The 19,984-nt window shown below is 38.8% G+C and overlaps 1 protein-coding gene across 1 annotated transcript in view; it reads right to left on the bottom strand.

The window, feature by feature from the left end:
• LOC130077435 (serine/threonine-protein kinase ULK4-like) overlaps nucleotides 1-19,984 on the bottom strand; it is a 143,932-nt gene that overhangs the window by 16,877 nt on the left and 107,071 nt on the right. The window contains exon 13 of the mRNA XM_056242675.1: nucleotides 18,563-18,748. Coding sequence (XP_056098650.1) covers nucleotides 18,563-18,748 — 186 coding nt within the window. The remainder of the gene's footprint in view (nucleotides 1-18,562; nucleotides 18,749-19,984) is intronic.

Genomic DNA, 19,984 nt, shown 5'->3' with positions numbered 1-19,984 from the left:
GAGGTAAATAACGTTCGTCAGCTCCAGTTTGTATCCAGCCTCTCACGGAGACTTCAGATGCCCCAACACCTGCGATGAGACGACCCGACGCCTGTGAAGAGACGACTCAACGCCGGCGATATGTTTTGCCCTAAATTAATACATGATGATTAACTAACTGTATTTTTCTATGTACATTTCTGAAATGCACTTTCTGTAAAGCTGCTTTGAAACAATATGTATTGTGAAAAGCGCTATACAAATAAATTTGAATTGAATTGAATTCAAAGAACCAGTTCTTTATTTACCCTTGAGCTGCAAACAAGCAGAGATGCTGTCCAAAATGTGTGCAGGACTTCATTCACGATTAAGGCGGGTGGAGCTATCTACATATGGTGGCTGTATGACATTACTGTATCAGGCTTTGCAGACAGTTTGAGGATCCCCTCGAGCCTCAACTTTAGTACAAAGCTATTTAGTATAGTAGTTTAGTTCTATTCAGTTTCTGGTATAAAGTATAGGCAAAAAATTATTTTTTCTAATCAAACTGTTTTCGGAACTGTAATGTTACAGAATGAGCGCAGAACAGACACATTAAAATATTGATTCTGCTCTGAGTAAACCGATAGATTTTTTTTCCCTGTCCTGGTGTGAACACACCCTAAAATGATCTAGTCGCTACCAACCCTGAAGTTAGGATGAGCCTTCTGACAAAGAGATTTTTAACACTGATATGAAAACATCACGAAAAACAAACGTTTTCTCTTCAACTCCCTCCTCCGAACCTAAACAAGCTCTGTTCCGCATTTAATATGCAAGCAGTTTCCTAGTTTCCCCACTTCAAAGGCTGACATGGAACAGTACACCCAAGTCCTTGTAATTACCAACTGAATTAACATGCCTATTAGCATATTAGTATAACAGATTCTCAGATGGGGTCTTAAGGGAGACTCCAATGTTCCTTCACTCGCTCACTCAAGTGCACGACCCGCCATTCTGTTAAGAGGACAAGATGAGAGGATGTGGAGATGAACCCAATCAATCCACAACCCACAAACACGTGCCCCACACACACATGCACACACACACACACACACTTTCATCAGCGGCTGCATAATCACACAAGAAGAACACAAGAGCTTTAAGACACTTATGCACATTGTCTTCAGACAATACCTCTCGTCAGACCTGAGTGGAAAAATATTGGTGACTATGAGAATATAAACAGTTTGAGGCAGGTTTGAATGTTGCGTGTGTAAGCAGGACGGGTATCATCTGCCAAAAGAGCATTCTGAATGTATAGCTGTGTTGTGAGACAGGGGGTAAATGTTGTTTCCTCCAGCTTGTAAAGTGCATGTTCATTATTCCCTTACAAAAAAAGTATTGTGGTAGTACTATGGTACAGCTACTATACAGTGTACTTCTATATACCACAGAATTGAATGAATACCATATTCATTCATTCATTCATGTTATTTACAAGGTACTTAATGTACTTCAAAGAAAAAAACATGTCTGTAAGAATGGTAATGTGTGTATCCACAAAACAATGTTTTACCACAGTACAATGTCCGTATCAAGATTCTTTTGTGTATATCCTCTAGCTTTTTCCATTACACTTACATGTAGTTATTTAGCAGAACATGAGTTGAGAACAAACACCAAAACAAGTTCCAAAATTGCTTGGCAAAGTACGAGCTAAGACAGAGATGCAGTTGCTCATGGAGTGGTTCAGAACAAAGAGTTCAAACCACCTTGAACTAGTTTTTCCAAACCTTTCTGTTAAGATTGCACCTGTGAATGGAACCCAGAAGAGACGAGGGAAACCACTGGGTAAGTTTTAAGAATGATTTATCGGTGCCACACGGTGAAAGTCCCACAATAAATGTGCAATAAAAAATAAAATGAACAAAACAAAAACTGTAATATAATTACAATACACGAGATCAGCTAAAGATCTGATCTGCGTATACACCAAGCTCAAACCACATACTACAAACAGCGCTTCCCACTACTACCACCCTGTACTGTGTTTCTGGAGCCATTTTATAGTCTTGACTCCTCCCCCCGGACCACACCATTCTAAAGGTAATTATACTTCACATAATCACACATATATACAGGGCCTAAAATGAACACTCACCAAGCGCAAAATGAGAGTAAAAATCGAACAAAGCAATTTTGTGTGAACATGAATGTGAACTGTCTGCTGTCACAAGATTGTTTCAAGACATTTAATGAACTAGATTACATTTCTAGTATTGTTGATGTCTAAGGCTGAAGGTTGTACTTTGGAGCCACATTAAACTTTGGAAGTCTCCTAGGTCCTATGTTAACCAGCATGTTTATTAAATATCCTATAGAAACCTTGTAGAAAATGGCAGTTGATCAGCAGTCTACAGACCCCGCTTGAAGAACGTATTTTCAGCCTTGAGTTAACATCTAACAATTGAAACAGGTTGGGAGGGACATACCAAGGGGCTTGTCCATTTATTTAATAGCCATTAATAATAATTTCAGTTACATAACAGTCATGATTTACTATACTTTGCAATTAGCATTTGACTGGACAGTTTTTGGTTTGTTTTCCCAAAAGGCAAAGACTAAATTTTAAACGTGTATATGCAAATTCTGTCAATTTTACCTGTAAGCAAATAGACTAAAAGACACAAACCTCTGATTCCGATTATAGCCTTAAATTTCTTGAGATATTTTGGTCCTAAGTTAACTCTTATTCATCAACTTTCTCATTAAAACTCTAACAATTACCCATCCTCAGAATATGTTGATCTGCAGTGGTCTTTGCTGACTCATATACAGCAGGCACTGACTCTTCTTTTTAAACACAGCACTCTGGTTACTCAGAACATATACTGTTCCTATTCTGACCCAATGTTTTGAGTGGCCCGGGCATGAAATGGAGCCCTCTTCCTCTTTAGCCTTTGTACTGTTCTTTGAAAATCCCTTCATCATGTGCTGGATCTATTTCTGATATTATAGAGGCAATTAGTGAGGTCTTTGATGGCTTGATAAAAATGAGCATGCATAGATTTTACAGCACTGCAATTAATGAATACTAATTAAAAGGCCTTTGTTGATGGCTGGGGTGAGAGATGGATGAGTGAGCTTGGTTTTTCTTGCTTTAATTGAAACCCTTTGTCACTTGCCCACTCGCGTGTGAATAAGTGCTCTCTGTCATTCCGAAAAAAAGAGAACAATGTAAATTAATTTGCATCATTTGCATAAATATAAAGCTTTTTTGCATAGGTGGTGAAAGCAGTCGGATTCATAAAACATCCAACCATCACTCACAAGTTTGTCCGATTGAATAATCCATGCTCGCACGGGTTTACGTCAAACCGGCTTCGGTTCATCACTCTTTCATCCTACTGAATGTTTCCGAAGACAGCAGAGTGTCGACCTGTCTTGCTGTATGGTGCGGGAAGCGGAAGGAAAGAGTGATGTTTGAAAGGATACGTGTAGAATGTGTCATTTATTTGGAGCCTTGGACCTCTTAACGGAACTAGTGTGTTAGAGCCTTTCATATAATAATGTTACCGGATCTAGGTCAATCCAATTTCGATTTGACAAATTCAAAGAGAGAATTTTGTAAAGAAGACAGTTTGTAGAGTTTTTAGTACGACAGATTAGCCTCTTCTACCACATTTAACACATTAGGTAGTCTCAGCCTCAGATGGCACATCCACACACCACCCACATTCCCTTCACTGACCGCCTGATGCACAGTGTACACAAAACTTCAAAGCACTTTGTTGCGTTTAATGTACCAGGTTGATATTATGCACACTTCTGAGGAAGAACAAATATTTGGATTTGCTAAAGTTAGTGGAATTAGGTTATTAGCATAAAATCTCTGACAGATAAGCTTAGTTTTGTTTGATATGCACTGTAAACCCGAATAAGTTGGCACAACTCAAAAGATTTAAGGCAATCAGTTGCCTCAAATTTTTTAAGTTAAGAAATTCAAAGTTTAAGTAAGCAGAACTGACATATTTTTATTTTGTATTTGTACATTTGAATTGTTCTTAACTTGAAATGTTTGAGTACACTAATTCATACATTTAACTTAAAATTTCATGTAATCTCAATGTGAACACTTTTATTAGTATAAACTTAGCTAGCTTTAACAAGCTAGTTTGCTAACATACTATTTTGTTAACATCTTAACAATAGTATGCTATACAGTAACACTTGCAGCAATATAAAGGTTTTATTTGCTCTCAAATCAAGCTCATGCACCACTTGTCACCATGATGGTAACTATCCTAAAACCAACATTAACAGAAATTCTTCTAAATTAGCATAACGAAACATTAATCATTACTAAATCACCCGCTTAACATTAATCTTGCACAAAAAAACATTGTATTACACTTAATTTTAGCATTTACTCTCCCTTCCGAGTGCCATCGGCAAAGCATGCTGGGAAATATACATCCCAGCCGTTTCAGTTAAACTTAAGTTCGTCTAAATTAAAATAAATCATTTCATAAAACTCAAAACAATGAAACAGTTCAGTTTACTTAAAATATATCCATTCTGTGAACTTGAAAGAAAAAGAAAGTGCTAAATACTCATAAAAGTTCATTTGACTGAACTAATTAGTTTAATTTAAGTTTTTCCTACTCAAACCAATTAAGTATTTTGAGCGTTAGGGTTTACAGTGTGCTAAGTATTAGGAAATATATGCATAACTGTGTATGGTGTTCAAGTTATATGTGTGAAATAATGTACTTATTAGTAAAGAGACAGGCATTTTAGACAGAGACAGACACTAGTTCCTCCAGCTTGTAAAGTGCAGGTTCATTATTCCCTTACAAAAAAAGTATTGTGGTAGTACTACGGTACAGCTACTGTTCAGTGTACTTCTATATACCACAGTATTGAATGATTACCCAGTGTTTTTTTCCCTGATATTGCCACACCATTGTTTGAATATAATTGACTTCAGATAAACCTATTCATAAACAAGATATAAAAACAAATCAACCTGTGGTTGGTCGCATTGTGAGTTGGACTTGGCTGGAACAAACTGCACTTAAGACCACAGCTTATGTTGTTAGACAAAGGTCTGACTAGGGTAGACTACATGTTAGGTTTCATAGTCCATTCTTCTATTCTCCAAAGCAACCTATGTAGGGTTGCAGGGATGCAGCAGCCTATCCCAGAGTATCGGGCAGAAGCCAGGGAAACATCCTGGATATACGGTGGTTTCATGATATTATACTGAATTTGACATTGCTCTTGATGTGATAACCTGTCCAATCAGAGGCTTTCACCCAACTTAAGATGAGGTCTACAGGTCCTGGCTATTAATAAAAAATAAAAAGCTATTTGTACTGTATCTACTGTACAGACTAACACCACCTCAGACTCAGCTCACACACCTGAGCTGGAGTGTAACCTTAGGCATTAAAAACTTTTTATGCAACTGTGCAGCACGCAGCGTACCAACACTCAAATCACAATGCGTGTGCTGTTTCTGGAGCTGATAATTGTGTGAGATAATGCAGATCTATGCTGATAACAGAGAGCTGGAGAGCATTGTTTTTACTGCAGACACCATGCAGAGCAGATAGCACAGATGGGATAGAGGACAGATAAAAATGGATGGAGAGAGCGGGGGAGAGATGGAGAAAGAATACAGTTTTGACTTTCCTGTGGTGGTGGTGGAAATGGAACATGACATTGACAATGCTGAACCCTACAAAGTCAAACTAGGACAAGGTCAGAGAGGAACAACAGTACAATTGTTGTTAGGGCTAGTAACATTAATATTATAGTGGAGTAAGATCTGCTAGTTCCATCAGTATTACATTGATTTAGTAGGAAATTTTATCCAATGTATACCAGAATAGCACAAAGTTCAGCTGTAAACTGCAGTCTTGAATTTGATGCAGGCAGCTTTATGTGGATAGCCAATGGAGTGTGACATGGACCCTCGAAGACTAGACACACTGCCATGATCATGGGGATTATTTCATTGGCTATCCATTGTTTGATTAGGAAATCTAGCTTACATGTCGTTGGAGGATTCCAGTTTTGAGATGACAAACACCTGGACCCGGAGCTGCAAAGTATATTCAGACAGGTCTGACTGTCCTAACATTTTACAGGCACAAGTGATGGTAGAAACCAAGTGTGCCAAGCGAAGCAGTGTATTTCGAGAAGAGGAGGGGGCCCAACACTGAACCCTGAGGCACCCCGGTGGTTAGGTGATGAAACTTAGACGCCCTTCACCTCCAGGAAACCTTGAAAGATCTGCCTGTGGGGTAGGGCAGTTTTAACATAAATATGAAGGGGATAACATCCCCACAAGTAACAAATGAAGCACTGCAGGAAAGATGATCACCAATAACTGCACAGGAAAATTGTCAATCACAGCAAAGTCACTCCTTCTTCCTGTTCCCAACCTCATCGACAATTCAGCTCACACCTTCGGCTGTGACCAGCAGCGTGGTATCCAGCCCTAACGGTTCATCTTTCGAAAACAAGTTTTGCCCATGGAGGAGAGTGCAAATCTGTGTTTGTGAGCGGAGGCCGGTGGCCCGAGGCACCGTACCTGGGTCAATACTCTTTCATGCTGCAGCTGGGCTGAGCAACGAGGCCATTGTTGCTACTGTCACGCTGTGAGGGGCTCCAGTCTGCAGGGGTGGCCACAGCAGAGCTAATGAGCACGCCTCTGAGTCCCAGGAGTGGGAGCTTGCCGTGCAAAAGTGTGTGCATGTGTTTGTGTGTGAGCGAGCGTCTGCTAGCACCACTGTCCTGCTCCTTCCTCTGCATTATTCATGCACTCGATACACACTGCCACATTCTGCTACCCTGAGAGCATTGTGTGATGTGTATCTCAGGGAATGTCTCCCTACGTCCGTCCCTTCTCTGTCTCTAGCTGTCTCCTCGTTCGCCCCTTTCGTTCTCACCAACAACTCGGTGAACTGATTGAGAATGTAGAACAGCAGCCACACTCGTGTCCTTGTGGTCCAGGGCTCGTCACAGCAGGGGAGACGAAAATCATAATGATGAGAATCATGTTTTTGGGCTTTTTGCCACCTAATATTGACAGGATAGTGGGCAGAGGACAAGAAACAGAATCTGCAAATGATGCAGATTTGAAAGCTTGCTGACCACAGGAGAACCATGGTCCAATATGATGGAGCATGCGACCTAACCCCTAGGTTACAGCAGAGGTGAGAAACTTATTTAAAATGCAGCAGGTATCTGGTCCATAGATATGGCTCTTATTGTCCTCCAGAGAAAAAAAAAAATCTCTTCTCAACAATTGAGTTATTACTCATAGCAGTATCATAAGCGCTACAGTAGTAATGATGCTTGCCTTACCAATTACCACCAATCAGAACTTTGTGCTTAATGCAACTAATTGGCTGTAATATAGGAAGTCAGGGAAAGTTTAAACAAAAAGAGTCAAACTTCTACAGATTCACAAATAAAGCAGCTATATCAAAAAAGCAGGAGGTTATGAAGGAACAAACAGTGTCATTTGCCTGTGAGAAGGAAGCTAATTACTCATGCTCAATGTGGATCAGAGCAGAGCAGTATTCTCTAGAGACTGAATCATTAGGTAGAATCAGACATGACAATAAAATTACATGCATACAGCAACACATCAGAGGGATGCCAAGAGAGTGTATATGTGTGTGTGTAAGAAACGCCCGACGGGGTGATTTATCTCCAGAAGTCTTGGAAGGCAGACAGCAGATGAGGGCAGTAATGTGACCAGGTCATTTCATTCCATTAGCACTGCAGTGACAGAGCTTGTGTGTAATTAGGACAGGGACAGCAAGTCATAAATCAAAGAGGACAATTTAAAACACAAAAACAACAGACATGCTTTAGTGCATAAAAAACACACACACAAACAGAGATGGACAGAGAAAGTACTCTGAGGTGCCATCAAATGATCGATCATGGCAACACATGACAATTATTGTGTGACTATTTCAACAATTTTTGATCTTGTGATTAATGATGGTGTTTGTGCTGTTCCTTGCAGTCTGATTTATTAATGTTGGTATAGAAACTATAGAGATACTGTATACAGTGACTATTAGTTTAGGGTAGACCCGGTTTTTGTGCTAAAAATCAGCTAGACGAATCACAACTGAATGGACTGCAACAGAATGCATGTTGAGATGCTTAAAATTTTACACTTTGAGCTATTTTTCCCCCCCCTTATTAATGCGATACAGATGGTGAGAGGTGACAGCACATGAAGAATGCAATGCATAGTCAAAGATGACAATCTGACACATTTGTACACATTTGTAAGCCAAAATTAGCTTGGAAGGAACTTTTTCTATCAACCGCCATCCCAAAGTCCACAAAATCAGCAATTAATTAATTTGTTGAGTATTCGATCATTCAAAAATGACCAAAAATCACATCTATAGCCATATGTTCTGCTAATAGTGAGAATGAAGCAGACAGCACCTTTACTGAGTGTATTCTATGATCAATAAAGAAGCACCAGTCAATCGCATGCTTTGTTAAACACAAATGGCACACTATATATATAGGTTTAAGTGCTTACAAACACACAGTCCTCTCTACCACACCAAAACTAAAGAAAGTCATCATCTACATCTCCCTCTAAATCCTGGATGAGAGACACAGAGACAGGTGGAGACAGTAAGAGACAGACAGATGAAAGGAGAGACAGTGTTAAAACAACAGAAGTGGTTGTGATCTGGCTCGATGACACTAATGAGGCCTATAATAGCTCTTGATGGAGGGAGAAGATCCTAGGGGGGCAAAAACGGGGGTGGATGATCGAGAGAGAGAGAGAGAGAGAGAGAAAGAGAGGGTGTGCTTCCACACAAGCATATGAAACACTGAAGCACATATTACACTGTGAAAATTACACTGCACACATTACAGTGATGAAATAGGAAATAAAAAAAAGTGTTTGGTGATTACACAAAAAGAGAAAGCGAGAGAAAGATGGGAAAAAGTAGATAGGTGTGACAGATTGGTAGAGCACTTTAGTTTGTTCAGAACAAAAAGTGATGTGTAGACTATGTTCTGGGAGACGACAGTCTATTTCACAAACCAATGTAGTTTAAATTATGAAGTGGGAAACGGCTTTCTAAATTAGGCCATTACGCTAAAGACAATGATTTTCTGCAGTTCATTGTGGTTGTAATCAAGGGAGGTAGAATATTAAAGGAATTGTTGCTAACCTGTAAGACTTAAGGTGCGGCCAAATTAGTGAAATTTCAGCTTTATTGCGTGGGCAAAAATAGTCTATTGTCAATTGTGTAGTGATGTATGAAGCACAGCTCACAAGAAAGTTGCTTTCAAATCAACAAGATTTCTGTTGGTCAATGCGGCAAATTCGCATGACCAACTTGAGCCAGTTACAAAGTATGCATGGGGAAAATGTTCACCATTTGGCGAAACTCCAATTGAAACCCTGCACAAAAAGTGCTCTATAGACATACTCAAATGTTATCAAAAAGTAAAAAAACAAAGTAAAAGTAAACAATTTAGTAGTACACTGCTGTTCAACAAAAAACAAAAAACAATTTGATTCTATTTATTAAAGAATCCTGAAAAAAGTATTATGGATTCCACAAAAATATTAAGCAGCGCAACTGTTTTAATCACTAGAAATAATGAGAAATGTTTCTTGAGCACCAAATCAGCATATTAGAATGATTTCCGAAGGATCATGTGACACTGAAGACTGCAGTAATGATGCTGAAAATTCAGAAATAAATAACATTTTAAAATATATTAAAATAGAAAAGAGTTATTTTAAATTGTAATTATATTTCACAATTCTTTCAACATTTTGATAAAAATAGATGTAGCCTTGGTGATTAGATGTAGCCATTTTAAGATACTTTTTTTCAAAAACGTTAAACCAATCTGACCAAACCCAAACGTTTGAACAGTACTAGTGTACACTGACTTTATATTAGCCAGATATATTTTATTTCCCTGAATAATACACACTTCTCATTCGAGGTGTGTGACCTCAGTAGATTTATACTTGAATGTGTGAAAGAAATGTGTTGATGAGATATCAGTCCTGGGCCACTGCTCTAATATAAAAATCACAATAATATATAAGATCTTTGTTAAAGTGGTCATGAACTGAGAATTAACATTTTCCTTGATCTTTTAACAGTTAAGAGTTCGCTGTACTATAAAAATACCCTGCAAGTTTCAAAACAGAAACTTCCTTGTTATTCCAAAAACTGCTTTTATTGAGGCCAGAAGACGACAGGATCTCAAAAGTGGAGACTTGTGACGTCACAGGGCAGCGAAAGATCGCCTTTGCAGAAGAATATCAACGCTTACGTCTACATCACCGCGTCTTTGGCACCGCCCACTAGCGCATTAGTGAATAGTGACATGAGAACGAGAAAAGATCAACACAGGATCAATACCATTACCTTCCAAACGATCCTAATGCTAGGAGAAAAAGGTTTTTTTTTTGTTTGTTTGTTTTTTACAACAATGTGAATGTCTCAGCAGTGCATTATTTGTTTGTATTCGGTGCATTTCACTGTGGATTATTTGGTGAATCAGTTGCGATTTCGATGCAGGCTTTGCAAACAGACTTTTACGATATGGATCTGCCAGAAACGCCACAAACATGTAACCATGTTCATTCTAATGCCTGATCTGTGATCAGTGATTTCTGATGTGTAATCAAGTTCAGACATATAATCTTTCTCTCAAAATCATTCAATATTGTTTATGCATCAGTAAATCAAGCTAGTGAGTGACTAAACGATCAACTTCACATCGTTTCTCTTAGTAGGATGAAATTAATCTTATTTAAACTGTGATTAAATTATATACAGAAAGCGATCAAAGAACGCTCCATTTCCAATCGCCCAAGCTGTCATTCACACAACGCGAGTTTATCTGGACACTTGCCAACACTTGTTATGAAATAATGACGCTGTTACAACACTGCACAATGAAGCTCTTACTGTATTTACATTGTGTTGGCATTGTTATTTGGTGAAAGCATTTGTGAGAGTGCAGAAATTGATGATGTGATCACTTCATTCAAGCGATCAAAAGACTGTCTGTCATCTGTTCAATGCTCATCACTGCAACCTTTCATGTGATGGAATTAATCTAAATATAATGCTTTAATCAATACTTTTCACGATTCGTTAATCTCGATAGCATTAATAGTAACAACTTTGTAAAAGAATTCGAGAGATTTCCACATGTAATGCTGGCTATTTCATATGCAAACATGTCAGCAAATCACAGCAGTGGGCGTTTACACTGAAGTCTCACAGCAGCGAATCACAACAGTGGGCGTTTACACTGAAATCTCACAGCAGCCAATCACAACAGTGGGCGTTTACACTGAAATCTCACAGCAGCCAATCCCAGCAGTGGGCGTTTACACTGTTTACACTGAGCAGCCACACCCCTTCAAACAGAGCGTGTTCAAATCAGAGGCTAAAATCAGGTTTTGACAATTTATGTAAAAATCATACTAACATTATAGGGCCACCAAGGAAACTATATAAAATAATAAAATAATCCAGTTCACGACCCCTTTAATGTCTACAAACCCAATTGTACTGGAAGCAGATGTAATGAAAGCATGGAGTTCATCTTCCTTTAAAACTGTGTAATTGTGTGAGAGCGAGATGCTGTACTGGTCTTTCTGACACCGTCATTCCAGAGACTAGTAACATAACCTTAACTGAAAATATTTCTCTCTCCGTCTAGATAGTATTCCACGTCTGAAGCTCAGAGCAGTTCGAGATTTTTTTGCCTTCAGAGTATCATATTCAGTTCTTATCAGGAGGGGAAAAACTGATGCAATCAATGAAGGGATACCAACATGACAGACAAACATATTTCTGCAATATTTCTGATATCAGGTTTTCCACAGATTTTGACATTAATTTCCATAACATTTGTTTAAACTTGTTCAACACATTTATTATTAGGAGATAAACAACAAAGGTGAATAAGCACCTACTGTATCCATTAGTTTTATTTTTCTGTATTATTTTTCTTAATTAATTTTTGTCTGCAATTTAGAATTTTCTGAAAAAAAAAAAAAAGAAAAAAAAAAAGTTAATTCAAGTTGATTAGTCCGACCATTTTAAAATAACTTGCGAAAATATTCACAGAACTGAATTTGCACTGAGGGCGTGTCCGAATCCACTTTTGCTAGTTTAACGATGGGGAAAATGGTCGTCGTGCTTGACGCTTGGTCTAAAAGGGTTGTCCCTATTCTGTTAATGAGTAATGGGTGTGTTTTGGGCGTAACGTGCAATAAACCAATCAGAGTCTCATCTCCCATTCCCTTTAAAAGCCAGTTGCGCTTGCGCCATGACGGATTCGCTATTTACATGGCGGAATTTGCAAGCGGAAAGAATGAACACTTCTCTAGCGAGGAAACGGATCTGCTCGTACGCGAGGTTAAAGCACACAAGCAGACCATCCACAGGACAAGCCGGATTCCACCAGATCTTTATGTACACAACAAAGGCCTGTTCACACCGGGACGAATTTCGCGCGCGATATTCGCCGACGTTTAACGCCTCGTGACTAAACAAAGGGCGCCAATGTGAGTGTGCACACCGACACGAAAAACGCCACGCGTAAAAGCGTCATTGTTTAAAAAACGCCTCGGGTTCGTTTTTTTAGTTTGACGCGCCACGTCAAAAACTATCCGACCAATAAAATTGGCGCTTTTGCTCACGTGTCTGGAGCTTCTGAAGTTACAGTAAAACACAACTTGGGGGCGCTCAAACACAAAACGGTCTTGCTGAGCACACATACGTAACGGCGAAGAAGATATACGCCAAGTAGCGTCTACACTGCCGGGAAGAAATAAGACGAGGAAGATGCAAGGCAAGATGAATGTAGAGCTGCTGGTCTCGTTGGTGTCGGAACATAAAGAACTATATGACAAACGCGACAGCGACTACAAAAATCTTGATAAAAGAGAATGTTATGGAGTGGTATTGCAGAGCAAATGGGCGCCATCTAATGTCAGGGAATGAATTTGCATGTTCACTCGGCTCAACGTCAGCGAAAATCGCTTGGGTGTGAACACAAAAAACGCATTGAAAAACGCGCGCCGATATTCGTCCCGGTGTGTACGAGCCTTAATAATCTTTTACATTGTAATCCTTTTATTTTTAATATTTGGCATGTTTGTATGCTGCTGCACACACTGTGTGTGTACAAAGCAGAGTGTCCGGCCTATAGGCGCATGTTACTAAATGCGGTTTCAAAAACAGGTTTCAGTTGGTCTTTTTCAGTTGCCTCAAAATAGCAACGCGGCAACAATGCGCCTGACCACACGTTGTTTTCAGACCAGCACACCCATGGGCGCACAAATATGCGCAAATGCATTTGCTATTTAAACAACGTGAAAATGATAACTGCGTCGGGCTAAAACTAGCAAAAAACACAAGCCTGGCGCCGCATTAATCATTAAACACTGTCCGCCATTCTGGCCATCGACCATTTTGAATTTTGTCATAAAAAAAAATACATACATATATTAGGGTGTGCAAAAATATCGATACAGCTAACTATCGCGATATTCCAACCTCTAGTATCGATACTTTTGGTAACACTTTACTTGAAGGGGTGTGCATAAGACTGACATGACACCTTCATAATCATGAAATGACACATGTCATGAATATGAAGGAGGTTTTATGCATGTTTATGACAACTGTCATTAAGTGTCATTCGCTCAATTAACATTTTTAATGCAAATATGACATTGTTTCAGATGTCTTGACATAAACCAATACATCATAACCTGTCAGTGTCTTTGGTAATGACAACTTGACAACATAAATTGTCATAAATATGTCATAAACATGACATAGAAGATTAATTATCAAACTTAAGAAACCACTTAGCTTTATGGGTTGACATTACATTAAACTGTCATGTGGTTGGTTTTGACATTGGCTTTCATGAGGCCATTATAACTGTGTTATGAATATTTTTCTTGACCTCAACTACAGTGGTACAAATTGAATTTGTCGTTTCAATGTTATAATGGCCTCATGACAGCCAATGACAAAACCAACCACATGACAGTTTAATGTAATGTTAACCTAAGCTAAGTGGTTTCTTACGTTTGATAACTAATCTGCTATGTCATATTTATGACAGGTTGTGTTGTCTTAGTAATGTCAAGTTGTCATGACAAAGACACTGACAGATTATGTATTGGTTTATGTCAAGTTGTCATAAAGACATCTCAAACAATGTCATATTTGCATTAAAATGTCATAATTGAGCGAATGACACTTAATGACAGTTGTCATAAACATGCATAAAACCTCCTTCATATTCATGACGTGTGTCAAGTCATGATTATGAAGGTGTCATGTCAGTCTTATGCACTCCCCTTCAAGTAAAGTGTTACCATACTTTTTTTAAAATCATGACGTTAACATTTCATCAAATCCCTCTGTGTGTCAAACGATCTCCTCAGTTCCTGACTCGCTTTCTACAAAGCTAACGGTTGCCCGTCAAATACATTCATACAGCCAATGTCTCAGTAGTAAGCGGGAGTGAGCATGGCGGAAAATATAAGGGCGCCTCCAGCTACCAGTGCCAACCAGTGCACTTTGGTTTTAAAATAAGTCAGGGAGTAATGAATTAGATAAAACAAAATGCTGTTTGTAAGCTTTGCCAGGCTACACTAAAATATTCAGGAAACAACCAACTTGTGTTATCACTTAAGACACCACACAGATGGAATGTCATCGGAACTATAATTTGTATCTATGGGTTTTCAACCATTTTCCTAAAATCGTCAACAAATGCCTATAAGTGATGCAGCGTTTTCTGTTGATGCGTAAACTTCATTAAAAGTACACTATGTAACTATTGGCCTTGTAGCAGTAAAAACAACAAAAACTGCATGCATTCTGCACAAGAACATTGTTTTGGTCATGCTTCAGCTCATAAAACATTCACTACTAGGCTTAAGAGATAACCAGTTTAGATGAAAAGGATCTCCAGCTGACTAGCTGAAGATATTACTGCAGCTGTACCCATTAATAGACACGGCTAAATATTGAATGGTCAAGCGAAAAGCAGGAAACACATTGCTAGAGCAAACTAGATGTGTGCTTCCTGCCGAGAAAGTCAAAACCTCCATGTCGGGATCTAACTATCTTTCCGGATATCCACACTGAGGTGTCGAGATCCTGGACCAAGCCTGTTTCTGCCCTTGTCTTGAGTCCCTCACTATCAAACTATTCATCGATTGTGGGACTAAATGAACACAGGAATGGAGAGATGCCCAGGATTTAAGAGACACTTGCCAATTATCTCTCTCCTGCGTCAGCATCGGTCCTTAAAGGTTCCAACGCCACCCACCAATACATCCAAAAATAAGTACATCCTGAATTTTTGGTTTCTGGCCAGAATCTCCATTCAGGTGCATCACTAGCTTTAAGTATTATTTTTTGCACTTGGTCTGATCCTACCTGCCATGCTTGCTTAGCTTCCCATTTTGCCAATGTCGTGTTTGGCCTCGATAATTGCTACCTGCAGCAATGTTTATTACTGTTATTAATATTACTATTATTAATATTTTCCAGTATGATTTCTAAGAACTAACTGGAACCAATCAAAGTCGATTGATGAAGTCATTCTTTACAGATAATTTTGAAATTAATTAAATTCCCTGAATTTCCAAGGTTGTCCATGACTGTAGGAACCCTGATTGGCTTAATTAACTTTTCCTTAATTGGACAGTGGGGCAATTTCAGCAAAAAAGAAAAGAAAAAAGGAGAGCAATTTTATCCACAGGAGCTCATAGCAATCTGAGTTTATTTTTTAGTGCCTGAGTGTCCCTGAAGTGTCAGTCTGAGTTTGTGGCTGGGCAGTGTGTGAGTGATTTGTTTGGATGAGGTCACTCTCTTCTCTCTGGAGTCTGCCAAAGCCAACAGCTCCTATCCAAATATCTGCAGTGTTTCAGCGCAGATGAAGTCATCAGAACACTGATGACTCAACCACAGGCTGGGCAAGGGGCGCATACTATAATCAAACACACATTCCCATGAGCAGAGGATACCCATATATTAGCACCCAATAACAAATCCACAAGTTTTACAAAATGTTTTCCAAACCACACACACACACACACGCATGCACACACAACAGACTCCAATTACTTGCCACCGTCGCCTTTGGCTTTTGGCTTGTTTAGTTGGGGACACTTATAAAGCGCTATATAAATAAAGGTGACTTGACTCTCCCGCAATAAGAAAGGAGGACCTTTCCTGGATCTTGGAGGGTGACCATAACACTAGTTTTATTTTATCCATTGGGAATTGATTGGTTTTTATATCAGCGGTTCTCAACTATAGGCCTCATTAAACTTTCAAGGGGGACCTCAAGACTTTCTTTTTCTTTGAAGAACCATGTTCCCATGACCTAGGAAAAAATTAGGTATCCTGATTTTAAAAGTGTGATTTCTAAACAAGGAAAAGTCATGTAAATAAATAAAATCTTAAAACTCAATGGGCATTTTTTCCATAATGAAAATACATTTTTTCAAGTTAAAAAATATTTTAGTAAAAAAAAAAAAAAAAAAAAAAAAATTATCATCCAGTAAATCATGAAATCATTGGGCCTTTGAATATTGTTGTGGATAATGGGGATCAAAAAGCTCAAGAATAATTGCTCAACATGACAGGAAATTGGACGAGAGGTGCTGACAATTAAGTGTGCATAGTAACGGAAATTTCAGAGGTGAAGCAACTGGTTGAGAGTTTCCACGGGGAGCATTTTTCCATTCATGATAAAATCAGGAACACTTAGTAAATAGAGTCAATTTTTATTAAATGTTGACCGACTGCACAGTGCAAATGAAATAATCACATCTTGGCATGATTATGCAAATCTTCTCTGCCTTGCAAATTATAAAATAAATGTTTATAGTTAATCGAGGCAAACTGTTGAAAACATGGATAACGAAAGGGATCCTGGGATTAATCCTGATTGAAAAATCAGTCATCCTCATGGTCTCGCCCATCATAAATAAGAATGATCAATGACACGCTGACTTTCACACAGCCGATGATAGTGTGATGAATGTAAACATCCCTGCTGTGTTATTTTCATCCAGACTGATGATTTATAATTTGTCCTTGCTGATATTGGACAGTCCCCTAATCAACAAATATATGCAGATGAGAGGATCAAGAAAGAGAGAGAGCAGATTTAAACATGTGCTACTGTACATTTAAGACTTCAATATTTAAATGACCTCAGTAATGATCGGCTAATATATTCACATGTAGAAACAGAAAGAAAGAAAGAAAGAAAGAAAGAAAGAAAGAAAGAAGACATCAACAGTCATGAGGGTCTGGGTGCCTCATTCTGTATGGTTGTAACCAATCTCTCAACGACCCAGAAGGCCACACTGCACAGCGAGCACAGTTCATGCCCTCCCACCACACAAACATACAATATTAAAGAGAGGGTTCGACCTGCCACACACAGACACATCACATATTGAGCCGACACACTGACTCTGACAGCACCAGAATTTAAAATAAATAAATAAAATAATAAAAAAACCTCCCTGCTTGTTTCTCCTCCAGTCTTACAGAAAATTGAGCTCAAAACTCAATTTCCTTCATATGTGATCTCCTGGTACTCTTTATTACTATTCTTACTACTCTTTAGAGACGACATGGTGTATTAAATAAATAAATAATATTAATAAATACAATCAGAAAATTCGTTTGAACTTTAATTTATTTTGTAGTCTTTCTTTCTTATTCCTCTGCTTAGTGTTTACATTTAGCTACTAAAAGGGCCCCTACTAGAGATGCGTGGTTGGCGGTTATAGCCGCGGACTCGGATGACGTGACGGAAAAAAATATTTTAATTAAATTCGGGCGGGTGGCGGGCGGTTTCTAGTCTCGCGGCTGTCATCAGCAGCGCCTTGTATCAGCGGATGGCGGGCGGGTGCGGTTTTGAAAATTGGTCAAAAACGTTGGTGCGGATGGATGGCGGACGGATGATGAGTTTTGTGATGCGGTTGCGGATGAAATAATAGCCCATCCGCGCATCTCTAGCCCCTACCATGCTCATTTACAGGTAAATCATTTTGTTCAGGGGGTCTACTAGAATTTCTACATGATTTATTGTTTATCCTTCCCCGCTGTGTTGTGACAGGTCTCCCGCTTAGAGCGTTCTGAAGGAAGGATAGGCTACACAAATTTACTATCATTTATTCTTTATATATGGAAAACTCTGGGTGCTCCAGATGGCCAATACGCCCCTGGGCCCCTTTGTAACTCTGCAGATTGTTTACATGCACAAACAGCTATATTACACACTAAAGGAAAAGTGAAATCAAAAAGAGCATAATAAGTAAAATCAAATCAGAAAATAAAAACCAGATACATATGTATGTGTATATATTTAGCTACTTAAAATACACATATTTGCCCATATTCACCATACGCTTTTACTGCAACACGTTATGAATCATTCACATTGCATTCAAGAGTGCAGCTCAGCTGGTCTCAGATCAGTTTTTGCACGGACTCACCAATCGTTTCAGCACGCGGAGCAGTAATTTCTGCTGTCTGGGCTCAGTGTGCATCTGCAGTGCGTGTGCCAGGCTGAGCATCTCCTCCGACTGCAGGCGCTCCACACCCTCTCCTCCATACAGCTGAGCCAGCAGAGACACACTGTGACTGGCCTCCTCATACACCTCACTGTCATTACACGCCAGCTATGGGAGACAAACACAGATATCTCAACACTTACCCAGGAACGATTCACATAAAAGCACCAAAACATTTCTGGGAATAAATGTTGTGATGTTGTTTCCATGTTATCAAATGATGCATCAATTTTTTGGTCATGACAGTGCAAGAGTCAAGCACTCTGTAAAGTCTCCTCCAGCACATCCCAGAAACTTTCAATGAATGTATGGTTTGGACTCATGCTCCCTCCCAACCATTCTTTCACAATTTGAGCCTAATGAATCTTGACATTGTCATCCTGGAATTTGTCTTCCTACATGGTTGTTTAAGAAATGAAAAGCTACACACTCCATAAATTAGGGTTAGAAGAACTGTTGCCAAATGAATAACATGCTAGAAACATTATAATCACTGCAATAATGATCCAATGATAGACTAATAAAATAAAAGCATTTGCCTATTTAAATCCAAACAGAGACCTTTTCTTCTGGCCGGGCAGTGTATATTACATACAAACTATTTTTACATTGAAAAAATTACACACTGGTCTAAATAGCAGAGTTAATAAGAAAATCTTTTCAAATGCTCAATATACAGTACCTGGACCTATAGCAGTTCGAAAGAACAGGCTGAATTATTGAACAGCTGAGCTGCAGCCAAACTCTCCCTTCAAGCAAATGTTTCTCAGACTTTTATATTGCTTTTTTGTTGCTTTTGGGAAATATCAAACTATATCCTTCATCAGTCTCAGCACTACAAATCTGTTTGTCCATGTACGGTCAATCATAGTGGTCTAGAGAATCTGTCTTATATATTTTTTTTTAGAACTTCTCATTAGGTGTTTCTCTCAGACTTTTAGGGACACATGATATGAAAAACAGGATTTTTTTCTAGCTTTTTTGAAATTTACATTTGGCAGATACTTTTATCCAAAGTGATTGCATTTAAGGTAAACATTTAATAAGTGTAAGAGTATTCCCTGGTAATCAAACCCATGAACCAAGAGTTTGATGAATAATGCAGGCATAGACAAGATCATACACATAAGGGACAACTCTGCTACAAATGTCGTTCAGAAATCATGGCTTTGACATTCGTATTCAACAACTTGGTTTCATAGAATTCTTAAGGGTACAACAAAAAAGTTCTGTAATCCAAAATTCTGAATTTCCAGAAACAAGAAATCTGTCTCTCCACACTGAAAATGGAGTGATCATGCCACAAAACTCAAACATCTGTGATCCTTAAAGGGATAGTTCACG

Source organism: Rhinichthys klamathensis, unplaced genomic scaffold, assembly GCF_029890125.1.
Source record: "Rhinichthys klamathensis goyatoka isolate OS25496 unplaced genomic scaffold, OSU_Roscu_1.1 h1tg000023l_1, whole genome shotgun sequence".
Taxonomy (NCBI): Eukaryota; Metazoa; Chordata; class Actinopteri; order Cypriniformes; family Leuciscidae; genus Rhinichthys; species Rhinichthys klamathensis.
Note: the sequence above shows the minus strand (reverse complement) of the source record. Positions and strands in the feature narration are given on the sequence as shown.